Source organism: Lagopus leucura, unplaced genomic scaffold (genome assembly GCF_019238085.1).
Source record: "Lagopus leucura isolate 7727_CA_CO unplaced genomic scaffold, USGS_WTPT01 Super-Scaffold_100159, whole genome shotgun sequence".
In the NCBI taxonomy this organism is placed as follows: Eukaryota; Metazoa; Chordata; class Aves; order Galliformes; family Phasianidae; genus Lagopus; species Lagopus leucura.
Window position 1 is genome coordinate 5,063,425 of NW_024962335.1, and position 23,588 is coordinate 5,087,012.

General features: G+C 35.3%; 1 protein-coding gene across 2 annotated transcripts in view; it reads right to left on the reverse strand.

Annotated features, from left to right (window-relative positions):
- The window catches only part of KITLG (KIT ligand), a 54,914-nt gene that overhangs the window by 26,705 nt on the left and 4,621 nt on the right, over positions 1–23,588 (reverse strand). For both annotated transcript variants that reach the window (XM_042889691.1, XM_042889690.1), the window contains exon 2: positions 2,832–2,945. In XM_042889691.1, the coding sequence (XP_042745625.1) occupies positions 2,832–2,945 (114 nt within the window). The remainder of the gene's footprint in view (positions 1–2,831; positions 2,946–23,588) is intronic.

A 23,588-nucleotide genomic window follows, 5' to 3' on the forward strand; every position in this document is an offset into this window, starting at 1 on the left:
AAAAAAAAAAAAAAAAAAAAAAAAAAAAAAAAAAAAGCATAAATGTAAAACAAATAGTCCTTAGAATCATGTTTCAAAAAATATTGCTATCCATCCATTCTGAAAGCAATATTTTCTTTTCATTAATCCAAATAGGCTTACATAGTAAAATAAATAAAAATAAAATAAAATAAAATAAAAATGCAGAAATGTTACTGTTATCTGTGAGTCTGGTCCAGGTACTAGAAGAAAATATAAGCTTACTTGTATCAAATGTAAGCATCTCTGTTGAGAAAGCCAAGTCAGCAACTCAACTAGCATTTTCTAAAAGTAATTCAGGAACTTCTCCTCAGCATACTCACAGTGGTTTCTGTAGATATTTTCCAGAGACTAATGGAATTGAAAGGTGGTGAGGTGGGAGAAAAATACCACCTAGGAATTCAGGTGCAAATTGTTGCTTTTAGTGATAAAACTTGCATGATGCAACAATGATTTTATATCAGAAATTTCAAAGCAAATTTATACCAAATATAGTTTTAATAGCATTAGGAATAACAGTGTGGTTTTCAGCCAAGTAATGTGGCTAATCAGCACTCTGTTAGTTTCTGCTTTCTATTATGAAGCTGCCATGTAATGTATTTTGTTTTAAAAGTATTTTATGTATTCTTTTAACTTTTATAAATTCCTTTCTTTTTATTTTCTCTCAGTGTCACCTTGTCATGGTGTAGCATTTCCAAAAGAGAATAATCAACTTGTAAATTAATTATTTTTATTAAAATCAAGAAGTCTTCTAATAAATTTAAGATACTATAATTATTTTGACATTATTCTTTCAGCTCAAGCTTTATAGAAATGATTTCTAAATGAAAAATCTGTGCTAACATTAACATACACAGACAAAACAGAAACAGAAGTTCCTCAAGAAAGACGTTCTCAAACACACAGTTCAAAACAAAACAACAACAAAAAAAAATAGGTGTCTGCTTTTCATTCTCTGCATCTGTCTGCTACTTCTCCCACCCAAAACACCTTTGAACCTATTATTTAAGTTTTACCCAAATTTTGCATTCAGTGGGGAAGATCTGTTATACAAGTAAGTCAGGAGAAGGACAATTCAGCATCTTCACCATGGAGAGGCCCAGGAGCTCAGCCCTATTACATTCTGCTCAGTCTTAGCAGCAGCAAAACAGCAGTGTGTGCTGGGCAGCCATCAGGAGTTTTCTTCCAGGACATGTAGTGCACACACACCAAAACTAGGTGAATTCCTTCTAGCCCAAGTAAAAGGTGACGTGATATAAACGTGGCAGCAGCATAGTACATTGCTCAGGTCTGCATCATGCTCAGGTGTCATGGGACAACTAGCAACAAGGATGCATGTGAAGAGAGGTAAGGGGACATGGAGGAGGACTGGATAAGGAATCAGAGCGTTGCACGGATATGTGCAAGAATTGCAGCTACTGGATGAGACAGGAGGAATATTATATGGGGAAACCACAGTCAAAACAAAAAATTACTTGATTTTTGTGGTATTATGTTTATGATATATTTTATCTCAAAAAGCAAGCTGCATGCAAATTCTTTTGTCTGTATTTTTACACTCTTCAATTTTAAATTGCTCTAAAGAGAAAGTTAAAGCATGTGTTCTGGAGATACATAACTGACACAAAGCTATTGCCAATCATGTCCCAGACAATTTCATCAGCACTCAGAGGAGTTTTGTTGTTCTGTAGTGTTTTCAACAGTTTTGAATCAAAGTTTAATGCTCTTTCAAGAGATGAAATATTATTTTGAATAAACATGCCAATACTTCAGACTTATGCCTAAAGGAACTACTGTGAAACACTAAACATTTGACAAGGGCTGTGGAAGATCCCTAGAGATTTGCACTATGTGCCAAGGCATATAACGACACTCAAAGAAAACAAGTTAGGAACACCACTGGAAACAAATGCAAGGGATTCTAAATGTAGTGTCTGATAGCATAAACTCCAGTCTTGCAACAGTTTCTTCACAACAAAACCATAATTTTTAACTGAAGACAATATGTAAATGCAGCTATGCTTTTTAAGCGTTCATTGCACATTATTTCTTAAAAACTTTTGCGTTAGAACATGCAATACTTTAAGTCAGCTTAATCCATGCCTTCAGTGGAGCAAAGCACAACTGACTTCACATAAGAAAATGCAGTTTTTCTGGTGAATGCGTTGTTTAAGTTACATTCAAAATGTACTTAAATTAGTTTGCTTCTCACAAGAAGCTGGCAGTTCTTTAGATTCTAGGTATGGAAAAGTACAGACAGAAATACAGAATATTCTGTGTAGTCCATTCACCACTAAGGTTGCAAGAGTTGTTCAATCATTATGGCCAGATTGCTACAAAGATATCTAATATCATAATATTTTTTATGATTGACACAAGTTTCTCATAAACCTAAGATAGACCAGACTTCTGGTTTATTTTAGTATAATTTGCCACCATTCTGCTCCTCACATATCAGCAACATAAAGACAGCAATCTTTCATCTGCATAGGAAACTACCTGTTCCCAGGGATGTTTGAAGAAATCAAGATTTTTGACAGTTCTTATGGAAGTATCAAGTCCAAAAAACACATACACCTCTCTGCTTCAACTTGGTCAAAGAAGTCATCTTTTCAATGAACTCTGAAACTATTCTCCATTCTCTGCAATGAAGGATTTTGTTTTGAAAAATTGATGGTGTTAATGGATATATATTTTTTTAAGTACTCCCCTGATTCTAACCATGATTTATTAACTTTCCTTAAAAATGTAAGCAGCATTATCCCATGATTATTGTAAAATATGAAGAATAACTTAAAATAACTATTACTTACCAATTTTGCAATATCATTTACATCATCTGTCACTGGATTCCCGCAGGAACTCTGGGCTTTGACAAGAGGATTAAGTAGGAGTAGTTGAAGACAAAAGCAAGTGATAATCCAAGTCTGTATTCAATAAAAAGAAACAAAGAAAAAAAATGAACCAATCTCCAAACATCAAATAAAAAGACTGTAGTCATTCTTTTCCTAGATGAAGTCTAGATGCAACAATACTTATCAGTTTTCATGAGCACGTACTCATAGTACTATAGTAATGCAAGGGTCCATGCAAATGCACTTAACTGATCAATTCTGGAAAAGTGCCTTTAGGGTAATAATGGAAAACCTGATATTAAGCCATCAGATTGCTTGCAGGGAATCCTTCTGGTCTTTCATCTAGTTAAGGTATGTGATAAACCTGTGCCTCTAATGTGATAATGGATGATAAGGAAAAAAAATGATAACAGATCACATCAAAATAAAAGGTCAAAATTTATAATCACAGCCATTACATTTGCATACTTCAACTGTAGGCAAAACCACAGGTGAACTCTGCCCAAACACCAAGATCTCAAGCAGCACAACGATAGGTGACATGCCCTGGCCTATCGGGAACAGCAGCTTGGCTTTGGCACTACCTTCCCTCCCAAATCCTATTAGGAAGAGCAATGCAATGCTCACAGGCTTGTGAGATTCAGCCAGAACACAAGATAACTAGAACTAGCTGTGATGCACCTGGGTATCGCCTTGGCTACATCTCCTGAACTTCTTTGCCTTCTGCTGTTCCTTTTGCCTTCCTAGCTTTCCACAGAGCCCTGTGCCAAGTTTAAGCCGTAGATCTGTATTTCCAGAATGTTAAAGCATCTAAGTTATGGATAATCAAAAGTTGCCTCAGGCTATGAAGCTACTTGTGCCAGCTGACTGAAACTGTCAAGCAAGAAGTGATGATGGTGTACGTTTACTGCAAGTAGGCAATTTGCCTGTGCAGGCTCTCAGGCCTCCGCAAGGGCAAGACTGGGACCAGCATTTGCTTCTGCATGAACCACGATACACCTCAGGCCCATCTTCTCTCTGGGCCAGGTAGAAGACCCACTATCATCAGCCTGCCCTTCACATGGAACCTCACTCCTCAGTTTAAAACCAAAGCAAATTAAACAGCGTGGTTGAAGCTCTCCAGGAAAGCAGAGAGAAAATTACAAACTTAAAAGATCAAGTATCATTAGAGTAACCTGCAGGGGCTGAGGAAGCTTGAAGATTATGATCACTTCAGAGCAATGAGAACATGAGGGAACTTTAAGACCAACTTATGCAGAGCTGTTAAATGATAAGGAAATCTCTGTCCTATCTCTTAAATCTTACATACATCTGATGTCTCAAGTAAAACCTGACATTTGTTTTATTAGATTATGCCTTCCTGACTCATTTAGGCAAAACTTCAGTGTGGGTTGCTTCCAGAAAATATGGTTGGTCTTCTTGTCTTCTTCTCTCCCACACTGGTACTGGTGAGATGGCTGCACCAGCCCTACCAGAGAGTCAGCTGCTGTCTCTATTCTCATACACTTACCTTCAGGTAGGCCAACTTTCTGATTCAGTTCAGCTCTGAAGCCCTGGGACTGCTACTACCCATGTAGCGAAACAGCAGATATGCTGGTTATATTTGTACAAATAATCACTACGAGAATATATTAGAAGTTATGTGAAGTTAGATACTCTTGCAAAACCACTATATAATACACGATACAAAGCTTTGCAGTTATACACAGATAAACCATCCAAGCTCTCAGGAGATGCTATGAAGCGGTCACAGACTCTGCGCCTATTCCGGGCTTTCTGATGAAAGGACAGTGAGACCTGGAACATCAGGGCCTGGTTCTGCTAATATTCCTCCTCTTTAGTAATTTGGCCAAGCTCACTGTGTTGATAACTCTGCTCTGTGTTTGCATCTTGAAGCGATAGGGTGTCTCTGAAAAGACCTTGGAGATCTTCTTGCAAAATTACTGTGTAAAAGCTTGAGTCTTAGCGAGACTAGCTTTAAGTGGTCAAGAAAACATCTTCTCTTCACAGAAACCACAGAATCAGAGAAAAAACTGAAGGTGATCTCAGTTAAGAAACTACTTTCCCACTGCAATTTTTGAAACAAGATTATTTTAAGAAAGACAAAAGTTTATGACAGCTAGCTCCAAAAATGGACTGGCTATATACAATTTCAATGTAAAACATAGATTTATCTTCAAAGTTAAATAGTCACTAACAATTACACTCGCTGAGCATCAGGAAAGTTTCTCTTATGTGGTCTTTGGAAATAAAGTTCATGCCAGAAATCACTGATTTCTTTATTTTCTTCCTCAAAACAAAGTAGTAAATGAAGATGGAATTTGTTATTTGACTTGCATCAGTGTCGTAAGACAGAATTTGACCTGACACTCTAAAAACCAGAAGAGCAACAAAACTCATTCATTGAATTTTTTTTTATTTTTTTATTTTTTTGCCTGGTCAACTGACTAACATGAAAACAGCATATTCTAAATACAATCAGAGCTCTCATGCATCTGGCCAGTTTTCATACTTTTTGATCATGAAATTTAAAATCACTACAAATTTTATAATTATGCAAAACAATAAGAACACAACACCTTTTGGCTTATGGAAATAACATGATTTAAAAACATAGTTATTTTTGTAATTGCTCTCAAAAACAAATCCTCTGCAAATTTAGAGATGACTTGAGGGTTTTTTGTTTATTTGTCCTACGTCATCCAACAGCAACAGAAAATCTGAAAAATACTCCTAGTTTCAACACACCTATTATCCAAAATCTTTTCATTATTTGTACTTAGAAAATATTTATATTATACATGCCTGTAGGCACGCTGTGTGTAAGGGCTGTATAGATCAAAGGGCTAGATTGTACAGATCAAAGAGCTAGGCTATTTTTGTGTTATTTACTATTGACCAAACCTGCCGTTTGAGCAAAACTTGAATAAACTGAATTAAATCATGGGCAGAATAAAAGGAAAGCTTAAACAACAGCTTCATAGACAGAGATTCCAGTTTTACACTTAACTAAGCATAAGTGAGACTTACTCACACAGCAGTCATAACATTTCCATATAAAATTACTTCCAAGCTAAAATGGTACTTTCAAAGCTGGCCACAGAATTTAATCAGACATGATCTTCTAACATTAAAATGGAGATATATAGTAGACAGGAGGCATCTGTATACTAAAGGGCCTTGCTCTATTTTAGGCACAAAAATGAGAGTTATTCCAATTGTTTTCATGTTCTGAAATCTCATAAATAGGCTTAATATTTCAGTTGCTTTTAGAAAAGGGGAAAAATAATGATCAGACCAGCAAGGATAATTCAAATGAAACATTTATATTACACACTTTTGATCATTCTGAATATGATTTTTATTATTGCTTATATACCACAATTCATAATTTAATTTAAAGCATTTTGCAGACCTAACTAAAAATCTGGAGCGTTGAAGTTTTTAACTGTAAATCAACAACATTTTCATTTTGGTTGTTCAGTGATACTGTAATTCATACACTTTTGAGCATTGACAAAGGCTAAAGAATGAGTGCTTGTAGCTTTTCACAATATGCTATCAAAGATACACAATTACTCAACCGTCAGCAAACTCCTGAAGTGGAAAAGTAGCAAGAGGAAAGCCATATTACTAAATTAACAAAACACTGGAAAGTCTGGATATTCCCAAATATCTAGTTCATACTGAAAATAATTATAATCATAACTGAGAAGAAATCATCAAAAATGAATAGAAATAATTAAAAGCAAAAATAATTGAGCACAAGGAGAGAGAATAACCACACAGATGAACAGATTCTTCATTATAATTTTTTTTCATTAAGATCAAGTTAACCATGAAAACTTTTCTCTCAGTTTCTTGATCACACCATCCAATTAACTACAAATAAGACACAGCTGCAGCAAAGTTAGCTGACAGTGTGGAACAGAATTCACGCAAAGCCAAGCCTTCCAAAATTACTTTTTATTTCTAGGCTAGAAACTTCTCTCATTGCCTCCTCACACAGTGTCTGCAAGCAGTTTTACTGTGTGTGAACGTCTGCTACAGAAAATATTGGTTGGTAAGTTGTGAACTTAACTTAATGTTTGTACTTACATCTTAACAAGTATTTGTAATAAGATCCAAAGAAAAAATGAAAAGAGTGTCCAGAATCATAAGAGTAAAATAATTACTTCACACGTCCAGTGATTTACTTAGTTATTTTTGTCTAACACTGACAGAATTAAAGCTAGGAGAAAACTGTTTTTAAACAATTAAGAAATTTATGTCAGCATGGAAATACATGGAAGTGAATGAAGAGCATTTGTATAAAATATAGTCCCACTTCCCATTTCCAAGGTATTCAGTGATATCTCCACCCATGCAAATGATAGCACTAACTTTATCACTTTTAATGGGTGTGTCTAAAAGTTATTTGAATGCTAAGTGTCTTAAGCATTCAAAAAAATTCATAAGGGGTGAAAAAAATGTCATCCACCCAGGACCACCTAGTTCTGAAAGCAGTTAATTATTTTGGCAAGAACCTTTTGAATTGGAAAGCTTCCTACATGTTTTCAGATATCCAGGAGTCAGTACTTCAGTGTAATTAGAAGAGCTACTGCATGAAGTCCACGCACTAAGTCCACCATGCAACCATCACCGTCCTTCAGAAGACTGAATATTATAGCCTACAGATTAGAGTAGCAACTAATGAATGACAGATCTAGGTTAAATTTCCACCAGACAGGGTAATTCCAACTCACAGGAGCTGAGATCAGTTCCTATGGTACCTACCTCCGAATTACCACAGGAGGTACTTTCCTACCTATGACATCTTTGGCATTAGATGGAGCAATATGTGAGTACGCCGATATTTCTAACGTTTACTTTTCAGAAGATACATGCGTTTATACTGGCAAGCCATTACTTTGAGGAAGGGGGAAAAAAAAAAAAAAAAAAAAAAAAAAGACATTCAGCACGCAGGCATCAGAACGTTTATGTGTATCCTCATCTTGCACATGCTCCTCCATCTGGGTACCCTGACTTCTGGGAAGCTCCGCAGTCAATATATGAGTTTTCTTGAACAACCTTTTGGCAGTCCATTGAACAAAATAGAGCCTTTCTCCAGCCAAGTGAGTCACCCTGCTGGGGTGAGACAACTGCAGTTCTCTGGTTCACACACTAAAAGCTTTGTTACCATTACAAAAAGCAGATACGTACTTTTCTAGTGAGTGATATTAATCTTCATTTTTTCAACCGTGATGTAGTAGGAAGAATGATGACAAAAGTAAATAAAATTCATCAGGGAGCATCAATGCAACTTACTTTTATTGTGATTTAAGCATCAACTAGAGAAGCACAGTTACTTTTGCAGAGTAAGCTGTGGAGCATTTTAGACATGAAATATTTGATATATGTATTCAGTTACTTACAAAATACTGAATATTTTTCTACAAAATTTTGACTGATGTCTAAAATAAGCAATATAAATGTATTTCACAGAGTAAAGAGGAAGGAAAATAATAAGTCAGTGTTATAAATGTAAGCAAATATTGATGCCCCCTACATTCTGATGAACAGAGCAAGTAACATGCTTTCACAGTTATTTCATCTGTCTAACATCCTATATTTGAAATTCCACAGATTTTGCAACCATTCAACTCCTTCCCCTAACCTTTGCATGATCGTTTGCATTCCAGTGGGTGACTTCTGGAATGCTTAATGACAACCAAGACCAGCATCTCTGGTGGCAGAATGCAAAGGTGGCACTTGCTGGATTCTACTAGTCACATGCAAAAAGAAAAAGCCATTTGCTGTATCCAGATGCTTACAAACCTTGTTCCTTTCTAAGTTACAATGTTAATGAATCAGAAATCACCATTCAGGTCAAGGGACAAAAATAGTTCTGTAACTGCTAAATGCTAGCATAGAAGTACTTTTTGTTCACTATGTAGTATCTTCATCCAGGAAGAGAAACTTTTCCCAAGTTTTGCACAGTTCTGCACATCTTTTTCCTGAGATAGACACATTTAAGTTACGTGGTCTTACTCCTCTGAGAAAATGATGAATTATCTCAACTTCATTTCCTGCAACCTCAGGCCTATTGCTATTATTCTCTATCCCTTTCAGCTCTCCTTGACAGATGCAGAAGCAGCAGGCTAATCCAGTCAATATGCTATTGTTGCACTTAGTAAGGCACTGTCTTGCTGTGCTTTGGTTTGCGTGTTTCAACTGGAACCAAGATGGACATAATAAGCAAGAAGTGTGGATTGTTACAGCCTCCACTGAAAATCAATTTAATCCAAGTATTTTGTAATTTCATTTGTTAGACTATTAGATAGCACTTTAACGTGTAAACTATTCACTTCCTATCCCTGTAAGGACACCAGTGTAAAATATTTCACTGTTCTGAAAATGTTGGCTTTAGCTCTTAAAACGTATTACCTGTTCCATAACAAGTTTTGTTCACTCTTTAATCTCACTTGACAATCAGGGATTCAGGCAGTTCCCTTCATCCTAAATCTGTCCTGGATGACAGCCATTTTGTTTAGTGCCCAAACACTAGGAAGTGAATTTACCAAGAGACAGGTAATGATAAATGGATGTTGCCTCTGAAGCTTATGTTAACAGTGTCCATATAAATATTTACTGATTTTCATCCATCAGATGACATTCTAGTTCTGCCAAGAACCAGGAGTTCTACAGACAAGAAAGCTTAAAAGGGAAGAAAGGGTTTAAAAAAAAAAAAAAAAAAAAAAAAAAAAAAAAGTGTTTTGTAAGAAATCTTCCTTTTAAGTCAAAATCAGAGATTAAGAGGAGTCCATGGGTCCTACATACAGCACATAAGGCCGTATCGGGCCTTGAATACTAGCAAGGGATTTTCCTTTCTTCCTTGTGAGTTTCCACTACGTTCACCACTGATCAGTATTGAAATTTGAAATTCTTTTGTCCCACTGAAGTGTGATTAAAAACCCATATTTATTTGTTATGTTAAAGAAGGAAGACACTAAGATCCAAAATACTTGCAAAATCCAAACAGAAATAAAGTCTCAACAAAACCTCCCACAGACTCAAAATAGGAACTTGTGTATTTTTTGCTTTTCCTATTCCTCAGAAAAATTACGAAAGAGTTTCCAGCATAAATCCACAGGCATTATTAAGTAATCTACAAGAAAAGCAAAGTAAAATGCAAGTTTTCTTGACATGGAGGACAAGATATACATGGGGGTGAATGATATGACTTTCTTGAGGAATTAAAAGTGATTCTCCTAATTAAAATACTTCATTAAAGATTGCTTTTAAAATCTATTTTAAAAAAATCCACTGTCTTGAATATTCTATGGAATTAGAATGAAATATATATGTAGGATGATCTTTTTTAACCTTAGACTTTCAAGCTCCAGTAAAGCAAGAAAAGAAGAGTGGTTGCAGACATTTTCTACAGGATCTTTAATTCTTACCTTCTGCTATAAATTTGGATCTGGATAACTACTACAATAATAGTAGTTCAAGAACAGAGAAAGTATTAACGATTTTGAAACTTGGCATAAAATGAAATTCATGTAGATGATTAAAATGTCTCTGTCTCCCCAGCAGCTAATTTGTTGTATCAGGTAAAACAAATTACATATATTTTGTGCACACAAACTGATAGAAATTGAAGTGAACTACAAATTTGAAGGATGTGAACTTGTGAAAAGTGAAAATTGGGAACAAAAAATATTCTTACACAAACTTAAAAGGGTTCTACAAATAATTATCATTCAACACAGACAGAAAACTAGATGCCAATACAGTTAAGATTGTGTGTATGATCCACCTACCTTATTTGTACTACTTCCTTAAAATTACAAGCCTAAATGTGATTAAAGAATACTGTTTTGGTCTCCTGGATCTGCCAACACTAGAACAAGCTTTGATAGCTCTGAAGAATGATATTTTGTCACATCAGTATGGTACTATGCATCATGAGACTATTATCTTCCTAAGTTTCTACAGCTGTCTACACTGGTGGCCTACAAGAGCACTCAGGATAAGGTGAGAAGCACTGTTTGCATAAATTATATGATTCTTGTCATGGGACTGAGCTCCAGCAGCTTTTCTCAGTGCCTCTGACTTTGTGAAGATCTTGTGACCAACTTCAGGCTGAAATGTTTAGTTTGCAGTCCACCCAGTTAGCCCAGGCAAATCATAATGATAAGTAACCTGTATTCCAAGATAGAGCTAGACAGTCCTCCTCAACAGGTAATAAAAAGAAAATAGTACTCCTGGAGTGCAATAGCCCCCATGGCAGTTGCCAACTATCAAAGTCACTGCATACTTCAGGTAACTCCTGGGATAGGCACTACTCTAGTAGAATGCTGTGATGCCTCATTCATGTGATATCATAACCACCTGACATTCATAATCAAATCATGGAAGGGACCCACAAGGGTCATCAAGTCCAGCTCCTGGCTCCACACAGGACCACTCAAAATTCAAACTCTTCTTCAATTCCAGCAAGCTTGGTGCACTGCAGAACTTGTTCCAGTGCCTGAAGGGCCCTTTCCTTACTTTCAACCTGAACTTTCCTTGACATGACTCCATGCAGTTCCCTCAAGTTCTATCATTGTCACCAGAGAGCAGAGCTTAGTGCTGTCCATTTCCTCCCCTCATGAGAAAGTATATGCTGCCACAAGATCTCCCCTCAGTATCCTCTTCTCTGGGCTGAAGAAACCAAGGGATGATAACCACTGTTCACACATACTGCCCTCTAGACCCTTCGCCATCTTTATAGCCCTCCTTTAGACACTGTAATAGTTTTATGACCTTATGTTGTGGTGCCCTATTCTGCACACAGTGCTTAAGGTGAGGGTACAGCAGCAGAGTGGAACAGTTCTTTTTGGATAATATCAAATAGAAAGTGTGGAGGAGTGAAGTAGGAATAGAAGGAATTATAAAACTATTTTTGTCTGAGTTTGTTCCAGATCTTCACTATTCTGGTGACTCTTGTGCTGTCCTGATGTGTACTATGGCTTGTTTTCACAGCAACACTGCTACTTTGCTTACATATTTATACCTGCATCTGTTCAATTTGTTCCCTTGATCTATTTCTCCAGATCATTCCCTGAGTCCCTATTCTGCCTAACTTCAAAGCCTGTATGGCTTCTAGTGCTAGATTACAGAGACAATATTTAATAAATAAATAAATAAACAAACCCAGATTCTTAGAAAATAAACCAGTGACTCACTTCCTCTTACCTTCTCAAAGATCACAGAATGTATTGATTTATTCTGCTTAGTCCCTTAGTTTCACAGGCTCTTCTCTCCAGCAGATATAAATAGAGGATTATCCTATCTCTCACAGAGCATTGTTGCTGCAATTGCAGTACCCAGCCAGGTGATTACTTATGAAGTGAAGAAGAGCTAATAACTGAAAATCAACACTTTCTGTCACGTAACTTTTAAGTGGGGTTGTTCCTCATTAGTCAGAGCAGTTTCTTCCATTGATAAGTAGCAGCTGACATATAATTAATGTATTGCTAGTTTACTCTCACAAAAGCTATCTTTGGATATATTCCAGGCAATAGCACCTGCAACAATATAGAAAGGCCTGGAAAAGGAAATTTCTGTACACCAGAATTGAGTGTTCACTTTGATCCACCAAAGGCTTAATTACTAACTTTAAATTACAATGTAATACATTATTCTCATGGAAAATGTTGGTGAAGAAGCTGAACTTGCATTTAGAAGAGATTTATTAAAATGTATATATATATATATATATCATACATTTGGACAAACCTGTGGTGAAATATTCCAAAAGCAATTACAACTTTGGAGGGGAAAAAAAAAAAAAAAAAATCATTCTAAATACTGAATCTTTGGGGGAATATCTATGCTTTTTTTGTTTGTTTGCTTTTCTTCTTTTTTTTTTTTTTTTTTTTTTGAATTTTCTTACATCATCAACAGTGATACTTAAACATTTGAACATATGTAAGAAATAAAAGCTGTTACTTACTCTTTCAGAATTCAAAATATACTTTAACAAATACTGCACTGAGCCTACATGATTACATTGGAGCATATAACAAAGCTGAAAAGTATGCTTCTCACAGCGTTCTACCGCAGGATGAAGGAGTACCATTACAAATCTCAGCTGTAGGAACAGGTGTTGGGTCATGTTCTTCCACACTGAAACTTTAGTTTCTACTCTTCACTGTTTATTTATTTATTTATTAATTTTTAATCAATAAATTTACCATAATGCCCTTTTACGATGTGCCTATATTGTTCATGATTTTAAAAAGTGGTTTTATAGACTTCACAGCCTTTTACAATCATCCTGCATACAAGACACTACATTACATCAATAAAAGACATGGCATGTTCTGTATGGGAATACTAAGAGGAAAAGTTAACGTAGTAAAATATTCTAAGTATTACATGAGTTTTGAAACAAATAAATAACTTTTTCCATACCATGTTCCATTTGCAACAAACTACCTGTTGTTAGAAAAAGAAGTAGGCCTGTGGTCCCATAATCAGCCACTGCAGACATTTAGACAGTAATCTACAGCAATTTTATTTTTTTATTTTTTTATTTTTTTGCAAGAACTGCAGGAGGTGTCTGGAAGATAATTTTTCAGAAGGAAACATTCAGAGCGCCTACAGGCAGGCCATTTAAAAGCCAATATACTAAAAATCAACAAATGTGAAAAATGAAAGCGGCATCATTTGGCTTTGCTGCTAAGTTTCTAAAACTATCAGAAGAGAAAGTAAAAAAAACCCTGAGGACTTTGAACATGTTAAATTTATTTGTCTCAACAAAAATCCTATTGTTCTTTTTTCACTTGCGTAGTGTTTCTTGATATGGTAGTTAGCTAAACAGAAGGTCTGTCATGATACCACCCAGGGAAATATCTAAGTTTAAATTTACCATTCAAAAACTTGGAACATATGATTCCACAGTTGTCAAAATTCATCAAATGAAGTTTTAGTGAGCCCGTCAGAAATGACATTGTCAGGCTTATGCTCCCTGGACCTATTTAAAACTATTCATTTTCAAGTTTCCAGTAGATCTTGGTTTTGTGCTTCTTCCTATCACTGTACCTGACAAACTGAGCTATATTTATTAGGAATGTTCCAAGAAATGTTTATGAGATTCATGCAAATTTTTCTTAGCTGTTTCCAAATAAAACTTAGAAAAACAAAACCAGAAAGTCATCTATCTTCTGGCTGGGGAAAGCAAAAAAACAAAAAAACAAAAAACAAAAAACTTTTAACTTCAGATTTTGATTTAAACTCAAATCTCTCTTAGTTATTCATGAAAGCTGCCCAGTAAATAATTCTACTTTGAAAAAAATACATTAAGCTCTTACACAGCTTTTTAATACCTGCATAACTTTAATCAGATGCTTTTCTATGCATAATCAAAACCATACTGAACGATACAGCTTTAAGGTGATGACCTGTGAAAGAATAGCACCACCTTACATTTACACTACTATTAGGATACAAGGACATTAAGTACATATCTCTGTGAAAAGAACATTTACTCAAAGTATTACACCAATGGATGAGATTAATCTCAAATGCCTTGAAGTTACAGCTTGTGTGACTGTAGACAACTGACACATCAAATTAGAAACTAATCTTCAAAACATTTAAGTATGCTTATAAGACAATTTAAGTACTGGGAAGGCAATAAGCCATTTACCTCAGCAATTACAAATACATTATGCCCAGTTTAAAGCCATTAACTTGGACATTAGTAAGATCAGTTGCACTTTTTTCTTTTTCTTTTTTTCAATCTAAATTGAAAACAATTCCATATGTCAAAAATATCTAAGTGATTATTTCTCCAACTGCACATTTTCTTATCACAGAAAATGATCATCAAATCCTTTTTCAAGGTTTATTAAAATGCATTATGCCAATGTTAATTTTAAAAGTTCTTTCTTACATTATTTCCATGTTTGTTTTACAGAAAGCAAATTTCCAAAATGGCCCTTTTAGAAATTTGAAGCACTGTACAGAATCACTTCAGAACAATGTACATTGGAGTTCAGCTACAATATATTTCAAAGGGTTTTCCTTTTCCCAAAACTACAGACTGAGTTGTTACAGATGGTAATTTTGGCAGATGGTTTTATATGAAACTGAGTTTAAAATTAGGCCAAATCTGACTTGTACAATTAAAGCAATAAAGATTTGGACACTAAGAGGTGTCAGATTTGCTCACGATCAGTCTTGTGGCCACAGGGAATAAATTAAAAAAAAATGATAATAATAATAATAAAAATAGTTCACAGTTACAGAATATTGCGTATATGAGAAATATTTTTCTAATTGCATGAATTAGAATATACAAAGCTTTCATAATCACAGTGTAAGCTAACGTAACCACATCTTTTAACCTTAAGTTATACACTTAAGTGTATAATATTTTTAATTCAGTGGGGGATAATGAGATGGTTTGAAGCAATCTAACAGCTCTGCCCTGTTGCTGTAAGAAGGCTGTAAGCATTTCCTTTTCTGTAGCTTCCCTTGCTCTGACATTCATCCGACCCTTCACCATGTCAGTAAATTCAGTGTCAGTGACTGGCCAATTCAACTCAGACAGAAAACTAATCCCTGAGGAATGAGTGGAAGCACAAAAGAGATATGCAAGGATGAGAAGACTGGAACTACTCCTTTTGTTACTGGTGACCTTTTGGGCTGACTTTTGCCAAGCTGCACTTCAAGGTGCATTATATCTGCCATCAAAAAGCCTTCCAGACTGGCAACTAAGTGCGAAGGTAGCATTGTCTATTTTAGCATCTTCTGACTTTCCACTTTATTAAAGTATTTCTTTGCTCCTGCAATAATGAAAGGATCAGTTATATTCAGTAATAACTGTACACTACTTCTTGCATATTACTCTTTCTAGACATCTCTCAGTAGTTTCTTGTCCTCAGCTTTCTGTTCCTCTTTGTGTGCATTGTTTCCATATAATGTTTTTGTCCATTTTAGGACTACCATTTCAGTACTACTGGTTTTGGTTTTTTTTTGTTGTTTTTTGTTGTTGTTGTTTTTTCTTTTTTCCAATGCACAACCAGGACTTTAAGGTGGCTGACTCTTACCATCATAAAAACACTACATTTCTTATTTTTTTCAGCTTCCATTACATTCCAGTATCGTGCCCAATTTGTTCTACAAGAGGTACAATAGATAGAATTTTCATCCATTTTTTTTCTGATCAAGTATAGCTACAAGTACGTTAGCAGAGAGCTTGCAAGTATTTTTTGAAACTAATGAACACTGCTGTTATTAATGTACTTACATTTATTTCAAAATATTCTTTCCAAAATGCATCCCCCTTACACTTCAACACAATGAACTCCACTTGCCATCATGCCATCTGTTCCTCTATCTTCTCTAAACCTTTTAAAAGTTCCTCAGAATCTCTTTTAGTATCAATTAACCTGAGTAATTTATGCAGTCTGCACATGTTGTCATCAATCTGTGAACCCTTCTTCCAGATTGAACAATATGAGACTGCTAACAATTAAAGAACATTACCTCTTAAATTTTTGCCCTGTGACAAATCAACAATATACTTTGGTTTCTGTCCTTATATGATTTTATCCTCAGAGTGTTATGATCAGAGAGACAATACGGGGCTAGTTAGTTTTCTTCTTAGATCTTTTCTCAGGGAGAAAATCTAAGTAATTTGCTTCAATGCTTTCTCATTATTCACCTATTTTGAAACACAATGAACCTTAGTACATTAAAATCATTTCTTTTTCAGGAGCTATGATTTTCTATTCCTTTTATTGAGCTCCTACTATAGAGTTCCTACCTTCCTCCTATTGACTGATTTAAATACAAATCAACTGACAACACAACAATAGAGTCAAGCTGTTAAGAAAAAATCTTTTTAAGATCTGGACATATTCATTAATTCCAATGAAATGAAAAATGAGTAAATGTGTTAAGAGTTTTTGTATATTTAAGAAAATTGAGGAAAAACCAGGATCACTGATTTGTGCCAAGTTACGAACATCTTGCCTTTACAGCAAAATTAACACAAATTCTAGGTTATAGCCCGACCCAAAGGCTAGTGCCTTCCACATAAGCTATTATTAATACTGAAGTGGTTTGGTGGGTTTGAGTTTTGTGTGTATGTATGTTTGTTTTTTTGGGGGTGTTTCTTGGTTTTGTTGGAGTGAGGCATGTGAAGGGACACTGCGGTCAACAATTATATTGTACAGTCTAACTACTAAATCCACAAGTCTCCTATGTTTCCAGGCAGACCAGACACATTCTTCTGATATATATCAATGTGCAGGTAGAACCTTCCCATTTAGAACAAAGAGACACATTATATATACACCAAATAACTTCATTGTCATGGAATTGTGACTACAGAATTAATATGAATGCCATTCAACAATCGCCTCGATGTTTCTGTCTGAGCTATGCTAAAGAGAGAACTACAAATACCCAGGCAGAAACCTAAAGCCTCATTTGAAATTTTCCTTAAAAATTACAAAACCTGTACAGTAAAACACACAAAATAAAAGTTTGAGCAAGTCAGCCTGTGGCTTGGTAGGACTATGGCAATGCATAAATACCTGGAGGAAAAATATTCTGAGAAAGAAGAACTTGTTATGTCTCTACAATTTTGGAGAAATATAAATGCCTACTATAAGCATATGCTTTCAACATGCAATTAACATTAATTTTAATACATAATTAAGACATCAGCAATACAAACCTTTAAATTTAGCAAGTAACTGATGAAATTTAGGTCTCCTTACAACATTTGCAATGATGGAACACAATAGCTAGTTAATTTTAGTGATGATTTTCAGAGGGGTTACATTAAAAAACTGCAGTTGTCTAGTGAGTTTATTTGTTATGGAGTTTTACACTTGGTCAAAATCATTCATGGGAATTAGAGAGAACCACAGTCAATAGTAAAACAATTCTGATACACATTTAGCTGCAATCTCCTACAGATGTTCTTGCAGGAAAACTCACGTGAATATGGAAGTGATCTAATATGGTATTTTATATGATTTATATACCTAATTCACAGATGTCTCCTAGAATTGCTCTTTTTAAAGAACAGACATCAATTTACCTCATCTACCACAAAATTTCATTAGCTTCTATAATTAATGCTACAGAAAAGATCTCATCATTGATATTATTAATATATTTTCAGGATATAAATTCTACAATTCCTACATTCTAAAATTCCAGGGTAATACTTAGATGTTTTCATAAGTGATGATGCAGTTTCCCAGCAAGTATACTTAAGCAATACTTATCAACACGGACAAGAAAAAAGTTCTTCACAGTTCTGCAGGAATTTAGGCATTCACTCTGAAATAAGTAATAGAGCCTACATATTAAGAAAAGGAACCTGTCACAGTAAATGAAGACAAAAAGCACATGATAGTTGGGCAATTAGCACTTCAAATAGATACAGTTCAGCAAAAACTGAAATAACATTCTTGGGTACGAAGTGCAAGGGACTTGTTTCAATATAAATCAACCAGTAGGCTACAATCAAATTAACTTTACATATGCCTCAGACAATTTGTAGATGTCAACAACTTTCTGTTGCAGATTGAAATGACCGAAAGTACTGCAATCATTTGCGACAAATCTCTAGTTGATCACTAAAGCCCACATGTGAGATTCTTTCAAATTATACGCTGAAAAGAAAGAGTGAAGGAAAAAAAAAGAAATTCACTCCAGTTGATTTAAAAGTCAAATTAAAACTGAATCAGTAATTTCCTATATTGCTACAATAAGGGTAAGAGATAGAGCAGAAAGCAATAACAAATATGTCTATGGAAATGTTTGAAGTTATGAAGGAAGAAGTAGCGTCACTTCCAGAAAGACAAGATCAGTATTTCACGTGGCTCTTCATAACAGGTTAGATTACAAGTATGTGTGTGATTGTATAAATATATAAATTGCACAGAACAGGAGTTTCGTTCTAATCCTGAGATCCTTAATTTTTATAGGCAAGATGAAATACAGTAAAAAGAGATTATTTGAAAGATTAATATTTGAAGTGGGCCTCAGGAAGCTGATGGAATATAAAAGTTACCACTTGACAGACTGCCAGGAACTTGTAGAAAACATTTACTAGAAATGAAGCTTAGAGTGAGTGGAAAAAAACTGAGAAGTCAAAGAGAAAACTTCTGGATTTTGGATTCCAGAAGCACAGAACTTTTATGTTAAATTCTTAACGTAGCTTAAGACGGTGTGACTTAGATGCAGCAGAGGCCAGGAAAAGTGCCTCAAGAAGTTAGGATAGCATTGTTCTCATTCTGAATGGAGAGAGAGAAGCTGGAATATTACCACTGTGATATTACTGTGATGACAGAAAAATAATTCCAGAAGTTTTGTTTGCATATGTGGAAGGGGGCAAATTCTTTTTCCATCTGCAGCAGAAAAAAAAAAATTCAGGCGATTATGTACACCACCTTTCTTGGGAATGGAATCTACTCCTCCTTGAATTTTAGAAGACAAGTTTTTCACTGATTTTGGTAGCATGAAAAGAGGGCTCTCGTTGTCCTGCTTTACACTATTAAAGGAAAAAATACTGAAGAAATGTACCAAAAAAATTTGGGGCAGAGTATGCTCATGGCCAGAATTTTTAAAGGACAAAGATGTAGAGACTACATGGCACATCTAGGGCACATTCTATTCCAGGGATTATAATAAAGAAGATAAAAGCAGTTTCAGTGACAGTTTTTAAACTTACGGTTTACAAATAATGTTCATATTTCCTTGAAAATAAAGAATATAATACACGTCAGAGCTATTTAAACTTGCATCAAGTACAGCACCGATGGTTTTTGCCATTAGGATGGAAATGCAATTCACACACTGCTGAAACACTGTAATTTCAAAAAGATAGCAATTATGAATATTGGAGATCTTTTTACCCTTTTAAATTAACCACCAAAAAGCTCTGTTTATTCAAGAACATATTTTTTAATCCAAACGAAAGAGGGTGCCAAGCAGTGTTATACAAGCTTCCTAAACTCATTTGGATGACTAATGTTCCTATTCCTGCATGCTTCAATGTTGTACAAGAAAAACAAATTTCAAGAACAACTGATGTGTAGATCTCTATCAGTTTAAAGACATAATGCTTAATATTATCTGCCTGGCATTTAATGGAAGAGACAAATTTTGAGTTCAGTTAATTAGCTAACAAATAGAGGCTGGAAATCTGAGGTCTGGAGATTAGGATTTGTTTGCCATAAACCATTAGCAAGTGTACATTTTAATCTCCCTAAACTTCTAGGCACTTCTTTTCAATAATGAAATATTTTGTATATATGCAGCATATTGTTAAATTAAATGTATCATGCCTTGTCCTCAACCAGATCCCCACTGCTTTACTTCTGTCCATTATTTCAGCTCAACCAAAAATGTCAGCATCCTGACAACCTACTCCCATTTTATATGCAATTACAAAATCTCTATGGAAAGAGAGGAATTTTTTAGATCAACATGAAATGGAGCAAGAAAACTGCCCAATTATCTGCACAGCCCCAAACTTCCAGATCTATTTTAAAATAATGAGCTTTGTACATAAATGCATTACTCTGAGTTTTCAGAATATGCTGTACATATTGCAAGTTCGTTCTTCTGTAAAGAGCAACTGTTATAAAGACAGTTGCTGTATGATTCACACAGGGTCCATTTTCTGTTTCAAACGGAAATACATTGTCAGGACATGCAAAAATCAGTTTTATAATCTGGATTATACTGCCAGAAAAAAAAAAAAGAAAAAAATCAAAAGTAGTTAGAGTGTTAGCAGAAACCTATGAATCCACCAGAGATGAGTGATGCTGCAAACAAAATTGGAAGACACATTGGTTTGCTACTTACTGACAAGTAGAATGTAGCTAAGAAAAATTTATATTATTTTCTCATCTTTCCACGTTGAAACAAAATATATTTATTTTTCAGACCCTTGACTTTTTCAAAGGGAAAGTAAATTATTAATTTCTTCCTCAGAAAATGAAGAACTAACTTGATCTGTCACCGAATTCCACTTTCCATTATCAAGGACAAAAGCACACAAAGAAAAAGCTCTAGGTCCAGCTGACAAAACTGTTTAAGATTATCCAGTTCTGGGCTCAGATAAATCTTTATTCTGAGGAGGTTCTGTTGTTTTAAAATACTCATTTATCCTCTGCATTTCTTCCAAGGTAAAGCATGGTGTGAATTCACACACAGGTTGCGTCTCTACTGTGAAAGAACTACACGTATATTTCTGAAAATTTTTTTCTAGGCTGAACCTGGCCATTCCCCAGGTTCATCTGTACACACACTACATGCAGAATGTCAAATATTTTAAGCAGAAGATTTCACACCACCCTTAGACTCACACTGCAAGTAAGTTTGTGCTCAAACAAACTGACATCCAGAAAAGGAATACTTTATGTGTACAGCTGCTTGTGTATAGTGTGATCTCCCCTGCGTGCATGAGTATATGGGTTAAATGGGGTGAGATACTTGGACTCCTTCCCAACTTTTAGTAGTTACAAGTGGGGAGGAGGGAAAAAAAAAAAAAAAAATAAAAGGTGTTGTTCATTTTGGAGAAAAGACTATCACTGCATGTGATCCTGCTCACATCAAGTGGAGAGATCCAAGATCCCAGCCAAAGCAAATGCAGGGTTTAGGTCCCATCATACAATAGACTTCTTATATAGTTCTTAATAGACTTCTTATATATTCTTCTTCTCAACAGACTTCTTACATAGTTAATTCTTAAACTGTACTTGGAGTTCTTCTAAAAACTATTTTAGACATTTCAAAGAAGAGATGATAGAGAAGACTGGATTAAATTTTTTTGTGGGCTAAGCTGTCAGTGAACTGAAGTCCATGGAGCTCAGCATCATGATGAGTGAGAAGCAACATACCAGCTGAAAACACTAGATGAGAATTTATTGTCCCTGTGACAGTTAATGTGACTGTGCTGAGGCTAGGTTCAGGCACAGGGATGGCCCTTAGAAACACCAAGTTACACAAAGAGATAGGACTGACAACTGATGTTTACAGACATTGATTTGCAGACTCCTAAATCTTTCTGATTGGAGGTTTAAAGGCCGGCATAATTCACAAACAGTGAATTTAGCCTTATGGCCTAAAAGGTAATCCGCCCTACATTCCTAGTTCATCTGTAAGCCAACTTCAAGACTGAAAAAATAAACCTAGCAGCTCACTTAATTTGGCCTTAAATTATGACTTAACCCATCAGAGTTAAAATCTTCATCGCATGGACTAGTTCAGATTTGGAGCAAAACTTTAATTACACTTCAGATTCAGAGTTTGAACTTTTTTCTCCTCCTCTGGCACAGTGCATAACTGCTTATACAAAGTAGAACAACTTCAACAAGACAGACTGGAGAGTTAAGTGTCCTTAAAGACTTGAGCTCCTACCCAAGAAAGACGGACCGGGTCCATTCCACTCCAGTAAGTGTGTTCAGGTAAATTCTTTTAGATTAGCCTTTTTCTGTCTGGATTGAATCAAAACTGCTCACAAACCCAGAGTTAATCTCTGTAGACCACACATTCATCCTCCTGGGACAATTCACCCTAAACGTAGACAAGGAGTTTATGCTGAAGTCCTCAATTCAGCTCTGCTTCAGCTCCAAGGCTGCCAACATGCACCTCTGTCTGATTCCCCTCTCTGCTGCCCAAAACCAGTGGGAAGCCAGTATGGATAAGGGAATTCCAAGATACCTGGCCTGTTACCAAGAAAATCTTCAACAGAATATTAATACCACGTGAATAACTCTTATACCAGCACTGAACCACAAATGGGAGACAAGGCAGCTCCTGAAGCTTGGGTTAAATATGATTTTGAGAGTAATTCCTGATCCTGATCTTCTCCATCCATTATGTTTTGCAGCAACAAAGAGGAAAAAGAAAGAAAAAAAAAAACAAAAAACATAAAATACAGCAGTTCCTACGTATTTACAGACTCTCCTTAACAGTGGTGAAGATGAAGGCCTAGCAGGACTGCTGTAGACCTGATTGAGAGATCCCTTCAGGAGCTCTGATTATTGTGAGGGCACTGAACTGGGCCTGCAAGGCCTTTCTGCATCACCACGTCTCATGTCTAGCATGGTTTCAAGTATTAATAGAATATCTGGAAGCTCAGGACTTAGCCACTTTGCAAACCAGTATACTCCAAGCCGTGGTACTAGGAATGAGTACCACAAGGGCCTCCACTAGGGAATACCATCAGTAAATTGATGCTACTTTCACCTTGCAACTAAAGTCTGCTCTGCAAAGCAAAAGAGCAAGAGTATGTATAAAGAAGAAAATTCCTAAACAGTTTAAAATGGTTACCCATCCATCTATATTGTATGATTTAAGTATTGTTTAAACAGGAAGAAAAAAAAAAGTATAATTTAGTGATTATTAGATAACAATATAAAATTAGAGGATAATTTATTATTATTTATTTTGATCCAAAATTGTCATTAATCCAAACTCCTTAGCTAGCTTTTATTTAGACATATGGAAGAAACAATGTCTTCAATAGCATACCTACTTTCATTAACCAAAATTATTATGCATACTATTGGTTTTAATCAAATAAAATACCTAACACTACTTTTTAACTGTAACATATTTTCAGTTTTCAGTCTCATACTAATACATCTCTGATACTGTTTACAATTGCAAAGAATTAAAACCACCCAGAAAAAAAAAAAAAAA